We start from the raw sequence: 16,276 nt of genomic DNA on the forward strand, positions 1-16,276 counted from the left end.
AATACAGTTATTTCCAGCTCCAAACCCTGGCTCTTGCTGCAGCCTGTCCTGGTGTCCATAGGACAGTGCTGTGCTCTCATGTTTCATGTAAGAACAAAAGGAAACAGCAGCCTTGTGGATTATGTGTACAGTGCTGTAACTGTTAGGAGAATAAAGGCATGAAGTTATTGGGTTGCTTGCAGGACGTGGGTAAAACTTGTGGGGAAAAAAATGGTCATCTTTGAGTAGACAATGTCTTGCTGTATAAAGCGAGTCCAAGAGACAGAAAAAGATGATGTGGAAAAGAAGGAAGCAGGAGGGAACATGATCTGAGATTTTACTTAAGGTCAGGATGCAAATAATTTTAGTTTAGAGCTTGTCTCCCAAGTCCAAGAAAATAAGAAAGGGGCAAATCCATCTGTTCCTTGGTCCAGTTCACTAGAAAAGGGAGGGGAATTATATCTAGTCCAAAGTAGTGCTTAGTAAATGTTGTCCATGATTGAGTTTTGTTGGTGCTTGAGACCCATTTTCTGGGGTTGTCTTCTCCTCTTGCCCTTTCTTGCACACCCACTCTGTGTGACAGGCAGAGAGAGGTGGTTTTCAGGCTGGTGCTTAGAAGAGGAATGTCCCTGTTTACCCACAGCTCCTTGTAGGATAAGGATGCTGAAGAAGAATTGCCACTAGGATAAAGTCTGAAGTGGCCCTGCTCTCCCATATGTTGAATCTCTATTTGACCTAATTGCTCATGTTCCTTTAATAGTTTAATGCTTTTATTTCTGCTGTCACAACTTCTAATGCCTATAGGAAGCCTCGGATTCCAATGTTACTCAGTGAAAATTAGGGGCCCTCATTCTCCACGGAGAAATGCTCTTGGGCAGTGTGGTAATTTCATGCCTGGAAGGAGTCATATTTGTTGGATAATTTTTGTAACTTAACCAAATTAGCCTTGAGAAGCCACAGTTCTTAATCAGAGCCTTGAACTCTCTGCTCCATTAGCCAGAAACATCAGCTCCCTGCACAAGGGGTGGACACTTGGTTTGCAAAGCAGGAAAGTGTTCTGATTTTGTCAGCACTCAGGGCAGCAGCGTCCCTTGGGTTTGAGGTTGCTCATACTACTCTGAGCCCTCAGTAGGGACAGACACAAAGCCACATCAGGTCAGCTGCTCTTGCAAAATGAAGCAGCCAAGTGATGTTCTCCTTCACCAAAAGAAGATTCCTTCAGTGGGAATTAGACTCCTGAGAAGACTCTAAAGAGTAATAAAGGACAGTTTGGGAATTAATAGGGATTTGGTTGATAATTCCAGTAAATGGGGTTCCAAAATCATGGGAGGGGACTTGAGGGGAAGGTGAGAAATACCAGCAGGCTCTGATGTGTCTTTGTCCCCTGTGCTGACTGGAGATGACCCAGTGCTGAGGCTCTGCCAAGGAGATCTCTCTCTCTTCTTCTGTGGAGGGGCCTGTGAGGCCAGACAGAGAGAAAACAAGTGCTAATTAATGAGAGAACTAAAACTTGGACCCATTCCCCTGCACCTCAGCCTTGGCACAACGCTGCTGTCCTGCTTCCCTCAGACTCACCCAGCAGTGACATCTCCACACGCCGTGGGTCCTGAGTGTTGTGCAAGGATGGAGTTGGGGGAGTCCTGATAACTCCTCCCCACTCTCTGCAAAGGTCACTGGCTCGATCCACTGCAACTAAAGAGGAAACAAATGCCTGAAGAGCAGAAATCCCCGAATATGTCACATCAAATCACGGAGCAGCTAATGGGACAGAGCCACGTGGTCGGAGCATGTGCATTCTGCTCTATATCATTAATTTACTGATGTTAAATATTTCAGGAAGTAACTTCCAGGACTTCCAGGACTGTCCTAGTGGCTGTGATCACAAATTATTCATCAGTGGCACTTGAACAAGAAAAACCTTTCTGAACAAGGGCATTTCTGAGGCTCTGGTTGGGGTTTTTTTTGCCTTTCAGCTGACTCCCTCTGCCTTCCAGAAGATGTCTTTCACCACCAAGCAGAGGCTGGCCAGCACCTGGGAGATGAATCTGCCCCAGATTGTCCAGCTTCTAGACAGGAGTGAGACCTTCCATCACAAGGTAGCATTTTCCTGCCCTTTTCCTTGCTGTTTGATGTGACATTTGAAGAGGGTGAGTGCTTGTGACAGGCTTGCCTTCAGCTTATCAAAGTACCTCCGTGCCCAGGGCCCTCTTGTGGTTTCAAACTGCTGGTGGTGGAGTTCCTTCTGCTGGGGGAAAGGCAAAACATTTCCCCCTGGTGAGATGTTGGAGTCCTGACCTGCCCTAAGCCAACACAAATAACCTCTGCAGGAGCTGGTGGGGTTTGCTGGAGCGTGGCTAAAGCCAAAGCACCATGCTGGGGGAAGGCTGGGGCAGGACACAAGGGCACGAGCTTGCCATTTGCCATTCTCCTGCTGAAACAGCCACCTCTTGCTTTGGTGTGGTCACCATCAAGTGCTTGGGCTCACAGGATGGCAGCGCTGGCCTTTGAAGGCTGAGAGCCTGCTGGTAATTCCTCCTGATTTAACAAAGCCAATTGCATTAATGCTTTGGGTTGGGACCCTGACAGGGTGTTGGGTTTTGCAGGCTGCCAGATACACAGGGGGCTCTCCCTGGGTAGAAGGGAGTGGATGTGCTTTGTCTGGTTCAGTATTGGAGGTGTGTTTAAAGCTGCTTTTCTTAGAGGACTGCTGAGTATAAAGCTTGGTCCCAACACGTAGGTGACTGAGGTGGGCTGCTGAAACTGTCAGCAAGAGGTGGATAAGGATTGCCCTGGAGAGCACAGGAGGTTGGGAATACCTCAGACAAGTGCACAAATCACTGGCAGTGTGCTGCAGCCACTCACTCCAGCATGGCTGTGCCTTCCTTGGAGATGCAGGAGACCTGCCTGGGTGCTTTGAGTGACAACAGTGCAGCTGGAGAGGGGAGACAAAGCAGGGAGGGGTTTCCTCAAAGCAATGTCTCTGCTCTGTGAGCATTTGCTGTTGTGTCATTCCATATGTGCCTCTGCAATGGTATTAAATAAATCATCAGTAACAGATTACGAGAAAGCAGCCATTTAAAGCTCATGGAAAAACGAGATACCAACTCCAGTCTTGCTCAAGTTGCCCAGCACTGCTGAGAAAAGAGCTGAACCTTATCACCATCCAGCATTCACCTCATTTGTCTTTTTCCTCACTGCTGGGTTACTTTCTTTTTGCCCTCACCTCCTCTGGTACTGTTCTCTTCTTACTGGTGTCTGAGTTCTAGATAAAAAGAGATATTTGGAGTTGTGTGGGACTCAGTGTCTCTGTCTCAGAGTAAAGGTCATCCCAGAATTGTTTCCCATGGAGACTGATGTAAATTCTGGGGTTTCACTTGCTCCATGGGCGCTCAGGGCTCTGTCAGTCGGTGCCCTGGAGCTCTGTGACCCCATCAGCACAGGGCTCTGCCTGGTGTTTTGGGGAAGGAAACCTGGAGAAATGCTTGCCAGAAGAGCTGCTCAGCTTGAGCCTGGTCTGTGTGGTGCAGCAGCTTTTGATCAGCTCAGAGCAGAGGTGGGTGAGCTGCTGTTTCCCCAGTGGGAGCTGGGCAGTACTCACTGAGAGGCTGTACTTCACTGGGGGTCAGTGCAGGATCCTCATTCATGAACCTTCCCCCCAGCAGCTGAACCTCTCCCTGCTCTCTCTTGCCTCTCCAGGTCTCAACAGCTGACTCAGACCAGACCTTGTTTGATGTTTTCCCATCAGAGGTGGTATTTCAGAACTATGTCCCACACAAGGTCTGTGAAATGCCGCTGGTTCTGAGGAACAGGGACATGGTGAGTGCTGGGATGTGGAGGTTTCACAGTGTGCTGGAAGAGGAGAGAGGTGCAGTTCCTGTGGTGTAAGCAGAGCAAGTTACCTGCTGCAGCACACCCAGAATGAAATGTCTCAGCACCTCTGTTTGGCAAGATGATGGACATCTTCCCATGCTGGGGATCCTCCCCTGATTTTTGGCTGTGTATCTACCCCAAAGGAGCTTTTCTAGCCCCTTTCTTTCCTTTGAAAGCCCTGAATTGATGGGAACATTGAAGGCTGTACAATTCTTACCTGGTCTCATGTTTTAACTCAAGGGTGCACCCTGTCCTGTGGATCCTTGGTCAATCCTGGCTCCTGGCAGGAATCTCTGCCTCTCTCAGCCTGTTCAGCTGCCTCTGTGCAGCTCACACTCAGAGCTCAGGGGTTGAGACTTTTCCACTTTATGCTGGAATTAGTTATAATTAGTGGCACTGGCACTGCAGGAAACGTGTTTTGAAACAGCCCTGGAATCAGACTGATTTAGCAGAAGCAGTGGGAGGCCTTAGGTGCCACTTCAGGCACCTGCTAAGCTTAATTCAGCCCTGCTCAGGTTTTCCAAAGGCAGCGTGGTGCTCTGCTTTCCCTTTGGAGAACTACAGCACATCCAGAGCAACGTGCTCTTGAAGGTCTCAACCCTCACCTGAAAAAAAAAATTGTGGTTGTTTTGCAACTTCCCAAGAAAGTTGAGAAGGGGAAAAGTTGAAAAATGTCAGCGATTGTGTTCCACTGTAGAAAAGAAAACTGAGACCTTTTGAATTTCAGTCAGGGGAACATTTTTTTTCAAAAGGTTCTTGTGCCAGGAGCAAGCTGGGGGGAAGCGACAGGACGGAGGGAAGGAGCAGGGTTCAACATTTTCTCCCCAAACACTTTTCTCACACACGAAGGTTTCTCTTGGTACATAACATTAAACGTATTAGAAGCGGGAAAAGGCCAGAAAAACAACAGTGCAATTAAAGATGTTGTTCTGTAATGAGAAGTAAGATGCATGCATGAGAAAAAGGCAGGATGGGAAGATGGAGTTGGGCACAGGAGCAGGTGAATGAACACCCTCTCCAAATCTACCTGGTGGAGGGGAAAAAACAAGTGGACAAAACAAGCTGTTGGGGCATATTGCAGGTGGAGGAACAGTAAGAGAAGTCAAAATATGTCCTGAAATAACAGGTTTTGACAGGCACATGGCTGCAAATGGGAGATCCTTTGGCAGGGAAGGATGCAATGTGGTCCCTCAGTTATTCCTGGGGAACAGTGCACCACTCCTGGCCTGGCATTTATCCTGGGAATATTGGAAAGGGGCAGCATGGGTGCCCATGCCCAAGGGATGCCATTGGTGGGGTCCACATTGATTCTGGGCACTTCTGCTGTAGGTTTCCTCTTTGCTGATTCAAATGTGCCTCACTTTCTCTTTTCCTACTGCTCTTTTTCATTTCCACTGATTCTTTTGGCTTCAGCTGCTCCAGTATCCATGAAGCTCTTCAAAATGTTTGCCTTTGCCAAGTGCCAGCCAACAGACAAGCAGTGAATTTGCTCTACTCGTGCTTCCTCAAGTGGAAAAGGACATTTGCATTAACATTTCTGCCACTCCCAGTAAAAAATAAAGAACTTGTACAGCTGCATCTTGGGGTTTGTATGCCCTGTAAAGGGCTGTCAATTTTTTCTTCCCCAAAAGAATTAATTTTGAAGTTAGTAAGACCTCAACCATTGGACAGCACTGCTGTAAAAGTAAGATCAGCTCTGAGGAAAACACTTGGCATATTTAAGTGCACAAAGGCAGAGATGATAACCCCAAGAGAAGTTATTGTATTCTAATTATGCTGGCTTTTGGTAACGTCCCGGAGAAAAGCAACACCGTGCTCTGTCTCCAAGGTTCCTCACCAGATTCCCAGATTCCTCTGAATCATACTGACTTTGTGTGGTAGCCTGAGGTTGTCTGCTCCATAAAAATCCAGCTGACAGCCAAATGTATTCCAAATGGAAGCTCTCTAGCTGTGCAAATTCAGAAGTTCTTCTCCTGTGTGTGTTGCCAAATTGCTTTTCTGTCTTCTGGCTGCTCCTTGCCACCCTCAGAGATGTCCCGGGTGGCTTTTGCTGAAGTTCTTTGCTGGGTGTGTTCATCTTCCAAGGGTCCTGGTGACCAAAATGTTTCTCTGCAGTGTGAAATTGGCCCCTGGAACTCGCTGGAAGCAGAGGGTGTTTGGAGAGCCTTGGCCATGGGTTATCAGGCTCAGGTGGGTGGTGCACAATGAACCTCCTTTATTTTTTTTCCAGAGTCTCATGTGAGGTTGTTGTCTATCGGTGAAGGTGCCTGTCAGTCAGAATCGCCTGTTTTAGACTATGTGAGATATGAGGTTGATATCTCTGTGCCAGAAAATGCCTGCTTGCTGTCTCTGTGTACCCCAGAGGGCAGGAATTGGCAGCAGGGTGCCTGCAGGGTGAGGGGAGGAATGCCCAGCTGCCCTGCACTGGCAGCTGCCTGGCCACAACCACCAGGCAGCAAGAGCCCCTGGAGAGCCAAGATTGGCTTTTAATAATGAAACCACACTGTGAGTCAGTGCTGGTCATGTTTCTCCAGGCAGAAAACGCCTTTGAAGCCCATAATTGATAGGCACAGCCCGGGGTGTCGTCTGGCTCTCCATCACTTTGGCAAGTTGATTGCTCTCATCTTCTGCATCAGCCTTTCCTGGTGGTGTCTTGTGCTTCTTCCTTGCTTCTTTACAGCCCATTTAAATTCTCCATCTCCTTGTTTCGGGGGGTTGTCACTTTGTCTCGCTGTGTTCCTCCTCTTGCTCTTCAGGTTTGCTTTTACTCCCAGTAAGGCCACGGTGTCTGGGCTCCTCCTCTTGCTGGTCTGCCCACTGTGAGCCCATAGCTGGACTGCCCCAGCCGGTTAGAAGGGAATTTCTTCCTTCCCCCAGGCTATTTTGCCTTCAGGGAGCACATTCCCCTCTGGAACAGGGCTGCGGGGCTGTGTGCAGGCAGAAGCAAGCAGGTTTTTGGGCTTGTGGGATATGCAGATGACTTGGTTCAGGTGTTCTGTCTCCATACTGCTGGTGCCTGACCTGTTTGGCACTTCCCTCCCAGAAGGCACTGCCCTCCTGCCTCTGGCCGAGATGCTTTTCCCAGGCAGGTGGGATTCAAGTCCACCCCTGTGTACCGTGTGCTAAAAGTGCTTTGGAATCTGGTTAAGGAAGGATGTCACCAGGGCATGGTCAGGTCTCTCCTCCTGCCCTTTCCACAAGTGGCAAAATCATCATTCCATGTCTTTCCTGCAGGCTGGTGAAGGTCACTATGGAGAGAGCTCACCTTATTTCAAGTTGGTCGGTGTGTGCTGTGAGGTACCACTGTAAAGTCTTGTAAAGTCTGGTACTTCACACATCCCCTTCAGCCCTGAGCAGAACAAGGTGAGTCTGCAGGAACATTATCTCCAAAGCCATTGTTTTTCTTGCCCTCTGGTTACAGCCCACCCCGTGCTGCAGGGTTGGCTCCAGGCTGTGGGCAGGCAGCCTGCAGCAGGTCACACCTTGGCACGGGGTGCTGCCAGTCACTGCAGCCAGCCTGGATGGGCTGTGCTTTCCCTCCAGGCACTTCCTTGAGCGTTCCCAAGGGAAGATGCACATGGAACAGCAGGGAAGTGACAGGGAGGGGTGTTGATAAGATGTTCAGCCATCTCTAGGCTCAATGGGAGAGGTTTAATAATTATGGAAAATACTAGAGGAACAGATAGATTCAGAGAGCTTTTCTCTTTCCCACCTGGCAACCACCTCCTGCCTCGCCCTGGGCTGAACCAAAGATGATGCTTTTCCACACCCTCTGTCCTGCAGGTTCTGCTGTCCCTGAGGGCAGTTGCCTGCCTGTGATGCAGCTGCCAGGCCAGGGGAGGGGACGTGCTGTGCTGGTGGCAGGGAGCCAGCCTGGCACGGGCACACTGAGCTCTGGGTGCTCTCAGCCAGGTTGTTGAGCTGCAGGTGACTTGGACTCCTGCCCCAAAGAGCCTCGTGTAGGGGCAGGTACAACCTGCAGGCAGGTGTTGCCCCAGAGCCCGTGGGTTGGGTCCTCGTGTGTGTCCCTGTCAGCTGGCACCTGCTCCGTGCCAAATGTGCCCTGCTTTTGCTGGGAGGTTGGAACATTTGGAGGCCCTGGCAAGTCTGATCTTAGTGCTGGGATGTGAAGGGTCGATGCTCTTGTCTGGAGGCTTGTTAATACACAAGGATTTAGGATGTGGTGTGGAAGGGAGGAAACCTTGCTGGGAGACAAGGAGAGGCAGGGTGACTCTTTCCACCAGCATCCTGCTACCTCTTGGCACAGTTCTTTGCCTGACCTGTTTGGAGAGGCAGAGTGAGGGGGGAGCTCTGAGCCAGCTGATGTTTCTGCACCAGGGCAGAGGTGCAGAATCTCTTTGGGCACAGCTGTTCTCTCATCTTTCCTTTGCTGCTTAGATTGGTTTAATGCTTTGTCCCATCCTCAAACAGCATGGATATAGAAACCCAAAGAGGAAATGCCCTGTGTTCCCAGCTCCCTGTCCTTAGGAGGGACTGAGGAATTATTTAGCATCATCAAAATTTAGACTAAAAATTATGCTGGCCTAGGGCAGTTCTCTGTACTACCCAAGTGACACAAGAGCTTAATGTCACTGAGTTGGGCTTTGAAAAGTACACAGGTGTCTTTAAAATGTGATTTATTAGTGCAAATTAGTGTTCATTTTTGGGGTGGAAGAGGTGAATTGATGCCCATGAAGGGCAAAGCGCTGCTTTTGAAGTTTAGAGAGGCAGCAGAGCAACATGTGAACGTGGCCACAGGCAGAAAGAGGGTGAGACAACCCAGGAGAGCACTGATGTCCCCAGCTTTGTCCCTTGCCTTGCCCTTGAACTGGCGAGGGTGTGGCCCAGGGAGCTCTGCCAGGGAAAGCTCCTCTGCTCAGCTTCAGCAACACCCCGGCAGCGTGTGCTGAGCGGGGCTCTGGGGGTCGTGTAGGGCATCAGGGGAGGGTTGTGCTGCTCAGCAAGGAGCACGTGGGGTTTTTTTACCACAGAATCAGAATTTTGCACGAGTTGAACATTTTGTCTCGTGCTCGATGGAGCTGCGAGTCAGCGAAGTACCCGAGAGCTGTGGCTCAGCTAGAAACGCATCGATAGCACGGGCAGGAGGTGCAGAGCACCTTGAAAACCCCTTAGCAAGGAGCCAGGCACTGAGAAATGGTTCTGAAAAGCCACCTGCGCTGGGCTTGCAGCCACTGGCACGCAGAATATCTGTGTTTTAGTTATGGAAGGCCTAGGATGCTACCTTGAACCTCTACATCTCAGCTGCTCCGTGATCCACAGGGCACAAACCCCCATGTCAGGGTTGTGGGCGTTGCAGTTGGTTTATGTAATTCTCTTGCTTTAAATCTGTTTTTCCTTGGGGTGAGCCTGACTTCAGCAAAGGTTCAAGGCAGTAAAATTGTGTCTGAGCCCTAGATAAAAGGACCATGTGAGTTGTTAGTGGCCGAAATGCCACGTGCCAAGTTGCCCTTTCTTGACAAACGAGCAGCTCCCCATCGCCTCGCAGTCGTTTGGGAATGTGCCGCACGGTCGGGCTGCCAGAGAGTAAATGAACAGCTGACGTGTCTCTTTGTTTATTGGCACTTGCATTATAAATATGAAATGCTAATGTTTCTGCTGGGCAACATTTCCAATTAGTTCCTCTTGCTGCCTCTGATTTACACGTTCCCTGTTTCGTGGCTCCGGTTGCCCGGTGTGGGTCCCCTCATGCCATCCCCGTGTTCCCGGGTGTCCTTGCATTGTGGTCTGACAGCCTCTGCCTAATTGGAAACCATTATGGAACTGACTGGCAAATACCCAAAAGACAAGAATATTTACATTTGAGTGTCCTTCAGGCTTATTAATAGATTATCTGAAAGGAAGAAGGAAGCAGGAAGCATATAAAATCAGCGCACGGCTTATTCTGTTCTGTGTCCTCTTGTTCTTTCCACTGTAGCAAGACAACATTTTCAGGCAATACAAGTTCAGTCTGTAAGGTTTGCAAAATTTATTCCTGATGTTCAGTGGAGAGACTGAATTACTGCTCACTGATTAATAGGAAAGATGACAGGACAATGAGTTACTGCATTACTGAAATTAACTCCTTTAAAATCCGGTTCCAGCCCTGTCAGATGTTTTGTAGCACACGGAAGTTACTCCAAACAGACTTTTAAGATGACTCTTGCGGGGACGAAAGGGACAGAGGATGAAGGCAAATTGCCCTGCACAGAATGAACCTGGAGCACAGTGACTGATTTCAAAGGCTCCTGTGGATTGGTAGCTGAGGGGGCAGGAGCAGGGGGGACCCCTTCTCCTGAGGAGCTCTCCTCAGGCACCAGTCTCTCCTCTCTTGTAATGGCCATTATTTTCCAGCCTTTATGATATCATGGTTTCAGCAGGGAGCTCTCCCTGCTTGACTTACCACGTTACCTCCTGCTACAGGGATCTTTTCATTACAAGTTTTCTGCTGCAGGGAATTCAGTGAAGGATTTAGGATTGGTTATGCGGGATAACTGACATCCGAGTCTGGTGTACTGGGCAGGCATTAAGGTTGATGTCACTGTGACAGCAATTAATTCTGGCCTGAGTCTGCAAAGGGTCTGAAAGCAGTGCTGGGTTAATGTCTGGACTTGATGATCTTGAAGTTCTTATCCAACTGAAACAACTCTATGATTCTGTGAAATAGCACTTGAGACAAGCACTTGGTTTAGTTTCAGTGGATACTAATTCGAATGCCAGGGGTGATATTTGGAAGGCCAGAGCTGGTAACTTACTGCTTATCAAAGGGGAATAAGAACAGAGGAACCATCCTACAGTCATATGTATTTTCCTTGAAATTGAGAAATTGTCTGAAGACAAAAGTCGTATTTTCATGAAAATTTATAGCCTCAAGCTGCATCTAAATCATCTCTAAAGCAGAGAAGTGATGCACCTTCTTGCTCACTCGGGCATGCTTATTTAGAAACCTGGTTTTAAACAGTCTGCTTGGGGTTTTCCGTTGCCAAGTAAGGCAAGATTTTAAACTGGTTTCAGCTGTACCCCTGGGTTTTGCAGCAGAGTTATTGCCCTCATAACACAGGGCAGTGCTGCAGAGGAGAATTTCCAACCCTCTTCTCCCAAGAGAGGGCAATTCTCTTTTCTAAAACTGAAGGGGCCATGGCTTCACAGCAGCATGGACAGTCAGCTTCTGCCTAGCACAACCCTTCTCTTTGGGTTTCCTCCTGTTTGTCCTGACACTGCCTTCACTTTTGGTGCAAGTCCCTTTCCCCAAGCTGTGCAGGCAGTCCCAGTGCCCCCACTGACAGTGGAGCTGGGAACAGCTGCCTGGGCTGGCTTTTGGAGGGATTTATTCCTTGGGCTCTTATTTACATTCCTCTTGATTCCCTCGCTCCTTAGCAGTGGCAATGACTTGAAATTTTCCTTTTACTTCCCTGAAATACCTCCAGTTGTTGAAGTTTCTTTTCTTTTTATCCCCCTGCTGATCTGAACTCCTTGCATCCTCCTCTGTCTACCTGGCATCTGGAAGGGAGAGATAAGTGAATATAGCATGCCAAGGCTTAATAAGACACACAGCTTTCAATTGGATTTACAATGCCTTTGTTACAGTAGTGTGGCCAAAATAACAACAACAACAACAAAAAAAAAGAGGTAAATAGCATTCTTCATTTGCTAATGCATTTCTGAGGATCTGAGCAGGCTGGGACGTGAAGTGCCCAGATAATAGGTGCTTTAAATTCCCATGGGCCCGTCCGTAGCTTTTATTTTAGAGGGCTTAGGCTGCAAGATTGAGTGCAAAATTGCTAATTCAGAGAGACTTGCTGAAGATGAAACGCTCTCCTGAAATGTGATCTTCGATTCCACGGGTCGTTTGCCGCAGTTCCCTTCCTGGTATTTTACCTTTCAAACAGGAGGAAGCAAAAGCCCTTCTGCAATTTCCAGTGTGAATATTTGAGATGCCTAGAGAAAAAAAAAAAAGATCCTTCTTTACTCTTTCATCATCTTGGATGTGACAGCAGCTGTTAGGGCGACCTTAGGCCCCAGCTGAGCAGGTAATTGGCAGGCACTGGGTCTTTGCTGTTGGGTTAAAGCAGGAGCTGTGTGTCTGTGCCTTGTCCAGCAGCCTTAGGATGCTTCCAGGCTTGGAGAGGGTGGGTATGGAAGCAGGTATGGAGGTGGGTATGGAGGTCCCAACCATGGAAGAATCTGAACCGGCTGTGGTTAAGGGAGTTTGCTGCTGTGTGCAATCCTTAAATCAGATTGTCTGCTTGCTGCCTCGACAATGATAAAAATATCAAACGAGTTAAAGGCACCGAGGAAAAAAGATCAGGCCAGCAAGTGAGTGATAAGAGGCAGAGCTTTTATCAGCTCATCGATACAGGAGCTGCTGGAGGCAGTGGCTCCTGGCCCTGCTGCAGCAGCTTTACCTCTGATTCCAGCACAGCAAGGCCCTGCTGTACACCTGGAGATTGATCTGCTCATCCCTGCAGTAAAATGGTTTTGGTGATTTGATTCACCTTCCTACTGCTAAATGCCAGAGAGTTGGCAGGGGGGCTGTCTGGCTCTTTCCTGAACAAGCCAATGACTGGGAATAGCAGGGTTTAGTTTGCTCTGGTAGGATGGGATGTCTGAGGGTTTCCCATTTTCAGATCCTGATCCCACCCTTGTCCAGGTAGGCACCCAGTCACTTCTAGAGATGTTGGAAGAGAAAGGTGATTAAAACATCAACCTCTTGCTGCAGAAAGGGAACAAAGTTATCTGCTGTGTCCTCTGAGGCCAGGATGAGAGGTAAAGGGAGATTATGATTCTACCACAGGAAGAACTCTAAGTCTCTGGCAGAACCTGGAATAGGCTGATGAGGGCAGGGGTGGAATTCTTAGTGATTTAAGCACTTGTTAGATATCTGGCAAGAATAGTTTGGGGTTAGGGCTGAGTCAGATCTGTGTGGGGAGGTAAATCAGATGGTTTTTTAAGGGTGTGTGTCCCCAGCCTTGTCCCTGTGATGTTATGGGAAGGGAGGGGGAATACACACATACCCCACATTCACCTGGCATTGAAGCAGCTGCTGTGTCCACCTTGGTAAGTATTTCACCAAAGATGAGCTGTTGATTGGGCTCGTGGCAAAGTCCTTTTGAAAATGCACCTGAGCATCCCCTGCCAAGCTCCACCAGCATCACTGCACTGCTGGGGCTGGAGTCACTGCTGTGGCACAACTGGGCTCTCAGTGGTGCCTTTAACAGCCTGCAGTGGTGGTCAAAGCAGCTTCTGCTATTGCTGCAGCCCACTACCTGAAATTATTCTATTTTGGTGCCTCAGAATCAAAGCTTCAGATAATTTCATCCCATTCTGCCAGTGTGCTGTGAAAGCAGGTGAATCAATAGGGTTATTTCTTCTTTGCAAGTTAGCAGCCCTGTCCAAGTCATCCTACTGGAATGAAAGGTCTTTGAGGTACAAAGTACTATTAATTATTGAATGCTACTGTCAGGGGCATAAAAAACCAGCAGTTTTTCTGCTGCCCTGGGGATGGCACTGAATGTCCTTGCTGAGACTGTTTCTTTTGCTGCAGGATTATTTGCACCAGCTCCTCTGCATCACCAACAGGGGAAAGTTCATTGTGCCAATCCAGGCTGTTGTCTTGGGCTTCCCTGCCCAGCTGGAATTCTCTGTCTGTCCAGTCAAGCACAGCACCCAGAAGACTCTGCTGGTTTGCAACCTTGGTAAGTGGGAACCCCGTTACCAAACTGGCCCTCAGAGGCAAAGCAGCTCATCTTTCTTTGTGCAAAACACTTCCAGTGCCTGAAGCAGGATGAGCCTTCTCCCAGTTTTCCTGCAGAGTGCTGGAACGTGTCAGCAGCTGGCTTGCACCCTCCTGAGCCCAAGCACCTTCTGAAATGGTTACCTACCCCTCAGCCAAGGAGACCCACTCTCTGGGAGGCCACAAGCACGTGGCATTCCCGTGGTCCCCTCATCAGATGCCCAACGTGAGCTGTGTTGTGAACAGCCTGTGCTGCTCCTGTTAGTCAAAGCTGATCTGATTTCCCTTGTCAGCTGACGGCATCACTCATCTCTTCTCTTTCATGATGAACCTTTGAAAGTCAGCTTAAAATTTCAAACAGATTATGTAAATCTTTCAATCGAAGCAGCATTTTATTCTAATTAAGTCACCCCTACATTCGTTCCGATTTCTTTTTAAATACTCTGCAGTTCCTGTGCTTCTGCCCTTTTTTTTTTAATTTACTTTGCTTTGTGTTAAATGTTCATCAGAATGTCATCATGAGCTTCCTTATAGGTTGAGCTCCTCTGATGCCTGTTGATCTACCCATCTGCCCATAGGTACATGCACAGGAAATATGAGAAATTTGGGGTATATGCAAAAAGCAACTGGGCTGATTTAGAAGATAAAATCACAGAATAACTTTTGTTGTGAGGGACCTCTGGAGATCATCCGTGTTTGTTGAGCAAACACACTGCTCAAAGCAAGACCAGTGTCTGGGGCTTGCAGAGGTGCCTTTGGGAGATCTGGACCTGTGAAAAGTTTAGATGTCATACAGGAAAGCAAACATACAAAAGAACATAGTTAAAAAGCAGAAGAAAACAAGCTATTAAAGAACCCTCCAAACCTTATCTTTTCTGCCTGTCGGGAGCAGTAGTGATTCATTGAAAGGGTAGATCTAACAGGATGGGAATTATCTTAAGGAACAGCTCGCAATTAATGGATAAAAGGCCAAAGTTTAGCCTGCCAACCCCATCTCCTGGCACTGGTTTTCGTTTGGCCATTACAGTGTGTCAGGGATGTCTCCTTCGCAGCTCTTCTTATCTGTGGGCTCAGGGAACAGCTCAGTGATGTTGGCTGAAATTCAGAGCAGCAGTTAAGTTTAACCATGGAGTTTGTGCCTTTGGGCCTTGGAGAACCAGGTCTAGGTGAGGGATAACGAGCTCCTGCAGTAACAGAGGGGGCTGGTGGGCACAGCCTGGGGTGGGGATGTAGGAGATGCTGGGGCTCATTTGCACTGACTTTCTTGGTGCTGAGAACTGAGTCCTGAACTTGGCTGGATCCTCTTCTTCTGTTAATTTGAAGATATCTTCTTTCTGAGGCAACCCCTAAAGTCACCTTCAGAAGTGTTATTCCCACCCAGCCATCCGTGGGCAGGAGTACGCAAGCAAGGGGCAGGAGTGGGAAGGGAAGGGAACAGAAGGCAGCGCTGAAGTGTTGTCAGGGATTCCCTGTTTCTCTGTTCTGGCAAAATTTCTGGCAGAATAATAGGAAAGAATATTCAGTGCCTTTCCTACCCCAGTCAATGATGCCCCCCTGAGCCCCAGCAGAGCCCTGCAGCAGTCCTGGCATCCCCACTGGGGCAGATGCAGGAGCACGGAGAACAATCCAGCTCTGGGGCTGGAGGAGCCTTGTCCTTCCTCCTCTCTTTCCAAAGTCTCAGGCCCAGCACAAAAACATTGCTGGCCCAAGGCTTCTCCATTAGCCAGCAGTGATGTTCTCACTGGTGATAACGGGCCGGGTCAGGCCCCTAATTGCAGCAATAGCTCCTTAATGAGCAGGAACTGCAGCAATTCCATCGGCTGTCACCACTGACAGGAACAAAGTTCAGCTTGCTCCCAGCTCCAGTTGTTCTCATTATTTTTGTGTGTGTTGCATTCTCTAATCATCATCAGACTCCCCAGGACATGTTTTTAAGGTGACAAATTGACCACCAGCAAAGAGCTAAGACCAAGAACTTTTGTTTTCTCAGTGGGGCTGTACAAGGGCACAAAGCCCAGCAGCCTTTGGGCAGAAGCTGTTTGAGCTGAGCTATCCCTAAGTATTAGAACAGTGAGTTTTGTGTCTGCCAGCCAGGAGCTGTTTACCTGGCAACAAATCCTAATTGCTCCTGCTACATCCAAAGTGCACCAACACATTTTCATAAATATTTCCAACACATGGCACAGAGTTTGTCTGGTGGGCCAAGCAAACAGTTACCAGCCTGGATGACAACCCAGAGTCCCAGATTGCATCACTGGTGAGTACACAGAAATGCACTGTTCAGCTCCCTTGATGTGCTCCTATTAATGGCATTTTATTTAGCTGGGATTGAATCCTTCAGGCTGTAAATGGGATCCTCCTTTCAGGTCTCGTTTCCATGTCACTGTATTGTTCTAATCTGAATTTGAGCTCATTTAGAGTTTTGATTGCTCCTTTTCTTAGAGCAGCTTTCATTGAAATGCTGATAAAATGTGCCCTTTCTTAGGCTAGAACAGGATGTTTTCAAGGTAAAAAAACCCCAAACAACCACACTGCAAATGAAACAATAACTATTCTTTGGTCTCCAAGACTTTTACTCTCCTTGTGTGATTCCTAGGCTGTAATCTCACAGGACAGGTTTTGTCCTAACATTTGCATCTCTTAAGGTAAGTGTGCTGGTTTAAAAGTTAACCAGCAAGGCAAAATGAACTCAATTCA

General features: G+C 48.3%; 1 protein-coding gene across 1 annotated transcript in view; it reads left to right on the forward strand.

The window, feature by feature from the left end:
• Positions 1-1,713: 1,713 nt before the first annotated feature.
• The window catches only part of HYDIN (HYDIN, axonemal central pair apparatus protein), a 51,356-nt gene continuing 36,793 nt past the window's right edge, over positions 1,714-16,276 (forward strand). The window contains 6 exon segments of the mRNA XM_027698263.1: positions 1,714-1,758; positions 1,953-2,075; positions 3,676-3,795; positions 7,171-7,212; positions 13,391-13,541; positions 14,158-14,188. Of these exon segments, the coding sequence (XP_027554064.1) occupies positions 1,714-1,758; positions 1,953-2,075; positions 3,676-3,795; positions 7,171-7,212; positions 13,391-13,541; positions 14,158-14,188 (512 nt within the window).

This window comes from Neopelma chrysocephalum, unplaced genomic scaffold, assembly GCF_003984885.1.
Source record: "Neopelma chrysocephalum unplaced genomic scaffold, ASM398488v2 Primary Assembly neopelma1_125, whole genome shotgun sequence".
Taxonomy (NCBI): domain Eukaryota; kingdom Metazoa; phylum Chordata; class Aves; order Passeriformes; family Pipridae; genus Neopelma; species Neopelma chrysocephalum.